We start from the raw sequence: 9,693 nt of genomic DNA, 5'->3' as shown, positions 1-9,693 counted from the left end.
CGGGGTTAATTATGGAACTGTGGGCTAACTGAGTTCAAATCTTTTCAATCACACAAGCAATTTTTATTGGCCTCTTTCACAACGTAGCTGAGTTAGTCGATCTCAGGCCAGGAAGAAAGGCTTTTCTTCCGAAACTCTGCTTCTTCGTCTAGCAAACAGCAAATCGATCCCAGAACACACGCTATTTACAGACTTTATGTACAGGGCAATATGGCCTAAGTTGCTGATGGATCTAAACCCTACAACAACAAAAAGTATCTCTTAACAAAAATTCAAATTTTATTTTATTAGAGTCACCCAGAATTTCTTCGATATACTCATATATGTATTGTGTCTGTAAATTGCGTAACACATGTTCTCTGGTCGATTTGCCTGTTTTTCTGAACGGAAAAAACTCAGTTTCTGGGGGGTAGGGGAAAGCTTGCTATCTAAGTCTGAGACCGACCAACTCAGCTGCGGAGTGAAAAAAGCCCATTAAAGTTCCTCACGTCATCGATGGAATTCGAACTCTGGCCTTTTCCACTCGGTGTGGGGAGGACAGTGACGATACCACTGTTCTGCACTCGGAGACAGTATCTCTTAACAGGTATAAAAGATTTAGTAGCTTCTACTGTTACTCCTCTGATTGATTTCCATTTGCCCTCGTTTGTAGCACAGTTAGTAGGATCACCGTCCTCCCCACACCGGGTGAAGAAGAACTGAATTCGTGTTCTGTCGATGACGTGAGGAATTTTTATTTGTCTTTTTCTCAACGTGGCTGAGTTAGTTTGCCTGAGGGGGAGGGGTAGCATAGTTTTTCGTCTAGCAAACGGAAAATCGACCTCAAAACACACGCAACTTATACACAACATAACGGAGCAATATGGCTTTAGTTGCTGATGCTCCTAAAACTCTACTACAACAATAACAACAGTTTGCCATTGAGAATTTTCGGTTGGTAATCGTTGTTGCATTTTAACACATGAATAAATAAAATAAAAATTTAATTAAGATTCGGTATTCGTATTGAAATAATAATAATAATAATTTTTATGCCATGACCGAGTATTCACATTTAAAAATAAAAACAAAACTAAAAGATAAACAAACAGTATTTATTCCATCCTGCAATGAAAATATCTCATATTTATTGTAACTGTAAGCAGCATGTGACACTGTTGTATCGTTTTTCACGTGATAATTGTGACTAGGTACTGGGTAATTTTAATAGAAGCATGCCCTCGCATGTTATATTATGAACATTTTTGTTGTAGATATCCTGTTTTTAATCAATATTGGCGATTGGGGAGTTCGATGTAAAATTAAAGATTAAACTGATCAAATAAACTGGAATTCAAACAAATACCACCAATAATGATGCAGTTCTGTTTGTCCAAGTGCAAATCGTGACCCATTCTTTCCAACTATATATTAAATTTGTTGTACATATTGGTTTATTATTATTATTATTATTTTTTTCTCTTAAAATGAATCTTTTGGGTAATGAATACAAATCAGTGGAGTTGGTAGTATTTATCCTTTTCGTCGCCAGTGATGTTATTTCCACCGACGGATTCACTCGAGAGGTAATGTATTTTGCATTTTGATATAACAAAATCCAAATTAGCAATAGCGACTTACTGTTTTATTGCTGTCAGATGTTAGTTTTTTTTGTAATATCTTAGTAAAGGACGAGAGTTGTCAAAATTAATGAATTTTGGTCATTTGATATGTCGAGGTTGAAATGATAATTTCGTGCCTTTTTATTCTACGTATTTGAAACAATTTGAGTGTATGTGAAAAACTGAAGAACTTCTTTATGTACTTTCATAAGATAATAACATTAAGATTCAAACTACAAATTAATTAATAGCAAATGGAGTGAGCAAACTTTGAAAGCAGATGTTTAAGAAAGTGTGCAAAATGGGGGGTTGAAGCAAAGTTCATATATTCATAAAACTTAAATATGATAAAAATACTGCCAAAGAAAATCACTAAATTCATTTATTTCCTTCTGTCATGTTTATCGTTAATTTATATATGTTTTTTTTTTTTTTTTTTTTTCAGTTGAACAAAATTAAGTGTACGTTTATTCCAAGTGTGAACTAAACCTGCATGACAACTGAATATAACTAATCATTATACAGACAATTAGAGTGGGCTAGAAAATTTGAATGTCCCATAATGGGGATTTTAGCTTCTACAGATATTCACTAGAACTTGTGTGTTGGTCACTCATACAGTAATAAGACTTGTGGATTTAATTTATGATAGTGTTCTACACAATCATGTTAGAGAGATAAGGAGAGAAAGCAGTACCCTTCGTCTGATTATCTCAGCATCACCACTTCGTCACCAAGAATCTGCAAGTAAAAGAACCACTAGGTGGCAGTGATCAGTGTATTGATGTGGAATATACAGGGGTCCCCAGTATCCGAGTATTCGTTATCCAAGTCCCAGCAGTTATGAGGATATGAAAATTAAAGAATTAAAGCTTTTTCCCTTGAAAAAATTGACCAAGCACTTTTTTTTTTTGTGAGAATGATCTTCCTCATGATCATGCAACAAATGTTAAGCGCGAAGTTAAAGACATAACTAAATGCTACGACACAACTCTGACACAACTCGTACAACTGAAAAATAGTGCAACTTCAATAAACTTTGCTTAACCTTACATTGTGTAACATATTATAATAAAAAATGTCAAATAAAATAATTTTCTCATTTTTCAGTTCTTTCATCCATTTTTTACTATGTACAAGTACATAATAAACATTACTATATAATATCGGTGTAGATAAAAAAAAAAAAGTAAAGTGCAGCCATTATCAACCCACTGCAGGGTGGAAGCCTCCTCAACAATTCATGCTGAGGGAAATGGACCATAATCTGCCACGCTGGTTCAGTGCGGGTTGGCAGATCGACCGTATTCAGCAGGCAGGGGCTTGAACCCCGGTCTACTCAAAGAGCGTGTGCTACTGCACTCCCGCTCCTGCCCACTCGGCTACGGAAACCACTCGGTGTAGATACACCATATCTACTCATCCCTCGCAACGAGTTGCTCATGTATTGCACTTCCTGGCGTGGTGCTCCCAAAACCTCTCTCAGGCTTCTTGATTCCATTCAAAAGAGGGCAGTTAGGTTAATTAATGATTCATCTCTAACAGAGTCTTTCCACTCGCTTTCTCATAGACGCACTGTTTCTGCTGCATGCCTCTTCTACAGATACTTCCATGGGCACTGTTCTTCTGAATTGGCTTCTATAATTTCCTCTCTCTCTTTCAAAACAGTCCGAACACATGCCGCCACCAGCCAACATCCATTTACTGTCCAACTTCAAACCCACAGAACCAACTTTTCATCTTCCTCATTTATTCATTCAACTGCCGTTTTCTGGAACAACCTTCCTTCATACGTATTTCCTGAAAATTACAATCTACAGAAGTTCAAGTCCAATATCAACAAATATCTTCTTTCGTCTTCTCAACCTCCAACCCAAGCACGGTACTAAGTACTATAGGTTATAATACCTCTCGTGTTTGGGGTTCTCATAAAAAAAAAAAAAAAAAAAAGTAACGCCTCACTTGCAATACCAGGGTACCTGCCCACCCTCCAATGAAAAGCCAACTAGCTTTGAAATGGTGCCGTGTGGGTGGTCGCACCCACCGAGAATAAGTAAAAATAGCCTTCTCTATTAGTGAAGCATTACTTATTCGAGGTAGTGCAATACATGGGCATCTCGTTGTGAAGGATGAACACAATATGAGATACAGATGAAATGATGCTTTTCACATTACTATTATAGTTTTTCTTTAAGAGTTGTCTATGGTGCATCTACACCGATATTATATAGAATCTGAAACGCTTAAAATATTATGCCTAGTTGCATTTAGTTTTATTTAAAAAATAAATAATTGGTCCCCCTTTTAAGTGGAATTTTCTGCAACCAATTATCCTCGAATAACAAGGATCCCCTGTATTTAAAGATGTAACTACTATTAAGGGAAAAGGGAAATGTGACTCCAATTGCCTCACACTGTTTTTAAATTCTATGACTGGAACCAGCTACAAATTCTAAATGGAAAGCAGCCAGAGAAATAACTAGACATTACTAAGCTTTTTATAGAGACTAAGAGATACTGTTTGAGACTTAGACCTAAATGGATATCAGATGAACTGATGAGACTTATGGCAGACAAGAAAAATACATAGGATGCACATAAATTGTGATACAGATGCCTACAGTACATATATACTAGTCTACATTCAAGTCACAAGGGAGGTCAGGCAAGCTAAGGAGATTACGAGAAGTCTCTGGAAAAGAATGCAAAGAATAGTAGTAGTAATGGCAAATGATGCAAGAAAGCAAGCTTATACAGGGTGTCTCAAAAATACATGGCATAACTTCGGGAATGAGTTCCTCATATGTAGACAATAGAAATATTTTATATCAACATAGTTCCGGAAATGCTTGGTCCCCGAGTTATTAACCGGAATGTCTTATCTCCCGCAGGTGATTTCCTTTATCACAAGGTACTGACAGAATCTGGTGGTTTTCCATTCCAACCATGTACTCAAATCAGAAGCAAGCGTTTATGTACGGTTTGGCGGATGGCAATGCTCTGGAGGCTCGTCGTTTGTACCACGAAAGGTTCCCAGAATGAAGATGTGCAGACAGGAAAACATTTGAAGTTATCCATCGCCGCCTTTGTGAACATGGAACCTTTACACCTCGTGCTACCGACAGGATGACAAAGATCTATGACTCCTGAAGTAGAGGAGATTTTGGATGTTGTGCATGCCACTCCTGGAATCAGCACATGCAGAATAGCAGTGCAACTGGCTGTTCAACATTCGACTATTTGGAGAGTGTTGTGAGAACACCAACTGTATCCTTACCATCTGCAATGGGTATCTGCTGGTGACAGGCCATGTCACCAGCAGATTACCCTGCACGAGTAATGTTCTGCCAGTGGTTCTTGCAGCAGTGTAGTACAACTCCTCACTTTCCTGCCTTAGTGATATTCACAGATGAAGCACAGTTCACACAAGACTGACTCCAAAACCTTCACAATTAGTATGTATGGGCTGAGGAAAACCTACATGCAATTCTTCCATCATATTGCCAACAGTGGTTCAGCCTCAACATTTGGGCGGGTGTTTTTGGTGATAAGTTATTTGGACCCCATGATCCAAACAAAGTCACAGGGCAGGCGTACAGAAACTTTCTGGAAAACAACATGCCTGATTTCTTGGACGACATGCCACTGATCATTCGTCAACAAGCACACTTCATGCACGATGGCGCTCCTACACATTTCAGTCACCTAGCTCGCAATTACCTGAATCGAAGGTTTCCTGGTCGGTGGATAGGTAGAGGTGGACCAACTGCCTGGCCTCCACGCTCACTGATTTAAACCCACTAGATTTCTTCTTTTAGGGCCATTTAAAGTCATTGGTGTATTCGACTCCGTAGCTGATGTGGAAACTCTCCGCAATCGAATCATGGCAGGTTGTGAGACAATACGAAACATGCCAGGAATTTGGCATAGTCTTCGCGAGTCCATGAGACATCGATGTGAGGCCTGTATTCAGGCAGAAGGTGGACAGTTTGAACAATTACTATAAGGTGATGTGAACAGTTAAGTGTCATAGACAGACCTTCAAAACTCGGAAACCAAGCATTTCCGGAACTATGTTGATATAAAATATTTTTATTCTCTACATATGAGGAACTCATTCCTGAAGTTATGCTCTGTATTTTTGAGACACCCTGTATAGTATCAGGCAAAAAAAAAAAAAAAGTTCACCCATCCGTACCCTCTAAGAATTTGTTTAGTTCTCCCTTGAATTTATTCAACCCATCCACTTCCACAACAGATGGAAGCCTGTTCCAACAATCAACCACCCGCTGGCTGAAGGCAAACTTCCGTGCATCTATCCTGCAACCATCTTTCTTTAACTTGAATTTATATCCCCTCATGTGTGTAGTCTCAGCAAGTGGAAGAATATCATTAGCATTCAGCTTACACAATCCAGTCAGTGCTTTAAACACCTCAATCAGATCTCCCCGTAGGTGCCTGGTCACGAGATGCTGCAATTTGCAGAACTGGTAAGAGCACCCTTTTGTTCCCTTCATCAGTCTGGTTTGCTGTTCTCTGCATATGTTCCAGCAATCTACATCCTTTGTAAAATGAGGCAAAGACTTCTTTACTTGTATACAAAGGAAGGTGATGAATCACATCGGTTTGGTAGATATGAATACTCTAGCTGCTAATGAACCTACTTAAGTTGCTAACAAAACTGAACAGGATTTTGCATCTACATTCACACATGAGTAACTTTTTAAAGATATGGATGTCAGAAGTGTAGCTGAATGATTTTATGATAACCAAGAGGAAAGTGGAAGAGAAATTTTGAAGTTAAACCTAAGGAAGGCACCTGGAGTTTATAGAGTCTATCCAGTTATGATAAGGGAGGCAGCAAAAGAGGTAATCAAATCTTTAGTTATGGTTACCAGAGCATCCCTGCGGACTGGAGATATGCAAATGTACCCCACTTTACAAAGGGTGATGTGAGTAATTACTGACATCACCTAGGGAAAATAATGGAGTTGCTGATTAAAGAAGTAATGCAGGACCATCTAGACAGGAATGTCATCATACTGCAGCCACACCCTGGAAGGAACTGTCTTGTCTGACCAATCTAATTGGGTACTGTGCACAGTAACAAAGGAACTGGATGCAAACAATAATTTTGACATCATATTCTTAAATTTCAGAAAAGATTTTAACACTGTTCTACACAGAAGACTGCTATACAAATTGAAGCAGTGTGGCATTACCAGCAAGTTACTGCAATGAGAAAATGAATGGGAGCAGAAGAAGAAACGTGACTATCAGTAGCCACTGCTCTTCTTGAACTACTGTTATTATCAGAGTTCTCCCACTGTTGTGTTCTAACCCCTGTCCTCCTTGGCCATTTAAGTTCATTGTTTGTTATTTGGTTTTTAGGAGCATTAGCAACTAAGGCCATATTGCTCCTGGAATATGCGGTGGTCATTCCCTGACCTTTCCGCATCCTCCATATTTGATTGTGACGGGCTGGAACCCTGGTCTAATCAAGAAACATGTGCTACACACTGCTGCTCCTTCCCACCTGGCTACGGAGGTGCCCTGGCCACTTAAGGGCTTGTACAACAGCACTGTTCATTGTCTCACTTGTGATACAAAAAAAAAAAAAAAACCGAGTATTTATTTTATATTTATTAATGATATTGATGAAGGCATATCAGACTTAATGTCTCAGTTTGCAGATAATACACAGGTTGGCAGTTGCTTAATGACAGTAATTAGCATATGTATGTACTTAGGTTTTTAATAATATGAATATTAGTATATTTACAGTTTATTACACCTGCGTGTGTGTGTGATCATCATCATTCTGCTATTCCATGGGTTAATGTATGAAGCCTTGCCACAATGCCCTGCCCATGTACTTCTCTCCGTCGTTGATTTCACTCCAGTTTCCTCCTCTCTTAATGATGTCCATCTTTATCATGTCTTGCCATCTCATTCTTGGTCGTTTGTCGCTTAATTGTAAATCAAACATTCTTCTTGGCAAATGCCTCTCGTTCATCCTCTTGACATGTCCAAACCATTTCAAATGGGACCTTTCAATCCTATTCTCGAGTTTTTCAACCTGAATTCTCTTCCTAATCGCATCATTCCTGATTTTGTCACATCTTGTCTTTCTGGCTATGCTCCTCACAAATCTCATTTCTGTCCCCTGAATTCTGCTTTTTCCTCATAGTCAAAGTTTCAGATGCATACATCAGAATTGGTATGTAATAGGCCTGATATATAGCCTTCTTACACTTCAATGGTGTGTTCCTGTTCCAGATCAGATCTCTTGTCTGCCTATAGAAATTCCCGCCCACTTGTATCCTTCTACTTATTTCTTCGTCTATCACTTCAGTCTTTGTAATGGTGCTTCCTAGATACTTGAAGTTGTTAACCATTTTTAGCTCTTTCCCTTCCATTGTAATGTATCCGTCAAACTCGCCACTCCTCTTTAAAACCATTACTTCACTCTTCTCCTGACTGAAAACCCGTCCAAATTCATTGGCCATACTAGCCCATATATCAACTTGCCGTTGCATTTGTTCCCTATTCTCTTCCTGTATGCAGAGGTCATCTGCGAAGAGCATGACTTTCATCTGGTCCTGTCCAAGTTGTTCCACCACTCTACATTGCACATCATTCATGACAGCTATGAATAGTAGTGGTGACAGGATGCCTCCTTGCCTCAAACCTGATGTTATTTCGAAGCTCATTGTCAAACCCATCACTGTTCTTACTTTGCTCACTTTATTGGTGCACATATTCTCAGTTCTCTCCACAAGATGTGCCTCTATCCCCAAGTTTCTCAAAACCTCCCACACTTTCCCTTTATGGCATCAAACTCTTTCTTTATATCCAAAGCCGACCGGGCTAGCTGGGTGGGTAAAGTGCCTGCCTGGCAACCTAAAGGTCGTGGGTTCGAATCCCGCCTCGGGCTTGGATCAAAGTACTGCAAAAACCTTGGGAGGTGCATTATGGCCACAGAAGCTGATGCGCCAACTACCAAACAAAAAAAAAAAAAAAAAAAAATTTATATCCAAAAATGCCACCCATAATTCTTTATTGTGTTCATAACACTTTTCCATCAGTTGCCTGATGCAGAAAATTAGATCCACCGTCGATCTTCCAGGCCTAAAGCCATACTGTTCCTCGGCCATCTTATATTCAATTGTTCCTTTTATCTTCCACTCAAACACTCGCTCATACAGCGTACTCACATGTGATGTCAGTGTGATGCCTCTATAATTGGAACACTTTTTCCTGTTCCCCTTCTTGAACAATGGGATGATCAAATCTTCTTTCCAGTCCTTTGGTACCTCTCTCTCATCCCAGATCTTATGGAACAGTCTGTGTCCACCCTATCCCTGCCTTGCCTGTAGCCTTCAGCATCTCTCCATTTATCTCATCCATACCAGCAGACTTACCTGTCTTGATGTATTTCCATGCCTGCACTACATCATTTAACGTCAAGTCTGTCTGCTCTCTCTCTCTGTATCTTCTCTTCCATCCCCTCTTCTATGATCAACCTGCCTTTGTCCCTTTTGCTGGCTGTCCTGCATGTTCAGCAGATTTTCAAAATACTTCCATGTTTGTGTTATCTCTTCATCCTTGGTTATTAGGTTCTCATTCTCATCAAGCAAGTATTTGCTCTGTTCATCTCTTCTTCTATTCCTCACCACACCATACAGCGTCATTTTATTACTGTCGATATCTTGTCATAGAGTTTTACTCCATTCTTCCAACCACAGTCTTCTCTCCTCGTTAACTATCCTCTTAGCCTCTCTCTTCACGGTTTCATCTCTCTTTATTCTCATCATTTCTGTTCTGAAAGTAGGTTCTGAATGCATTATTCTTGATTTTCACAGCCTCTCTTGTCATATCTTTGCACCATGGGTTTCTTTCCATTTCCTTCCACAAACCTGCTCTGTGAGTCCTACTGTAGTCTTTGAATGCTTTCCATTCTGATTCCATGCTGTTCACCACTGTCTAAGGTACAACCTTCCTGAACTCTTCTCTGAACATTGCCCCCTTTTCCTCCTCTTTCAACTTCCACACCCTTAGTTTTCTCTCTCTTGTTATTTTGATCCTCTTC

At 39.4% G+C, this 9,693-nt stretch overlaps 1 protein-coding gene across 1 annotated transcript in view; it reads left to right on the top strand.

Annotated features, from left to right (window-relative positions):
* The first annotated feature begins 1,186 nt into the window (after positions 1-1,186).
* LOC150083267 (glycosylated lysosomal membrane protein A-like) overlaps positions 1,187-9,693 on the top strand; it is a 132,088-nt gene continuing 123,581 nt past the window's right edge. The window contains exon 1 of the mRNA XM_090377139.1: positions 1,187-1,565. Within this exon, the coding sequence (XP_090233265.1) occupies positions 1,467-1,565 (99 nt within the window). The 5' untranslated portion in view covers positions 1,187-1,466. The remainder of the gene's footprint in view (positions 1,566-9,693) is intronic.

Source organism: Mastigoproctus giganteus, chromosome 7, assembly GCF_048544385.1.
Source record: "Mastigoproctus giganteus isolate SK-2022 chromosome 7, ASM4854438v1, whole genome shotgun sequence".
NCBI lineage: Eukaryota > Metazoa > Arthropoda > Arachnida > Uropygi > Thelyphonidae > Mastigoproctus > Mastigoproctus giganteus.
The sequence above is the reverse complement of the archived record's forward strand: the minus strand, read 5'-3'. Positions and strand labels throughout refer to the sequence as shown.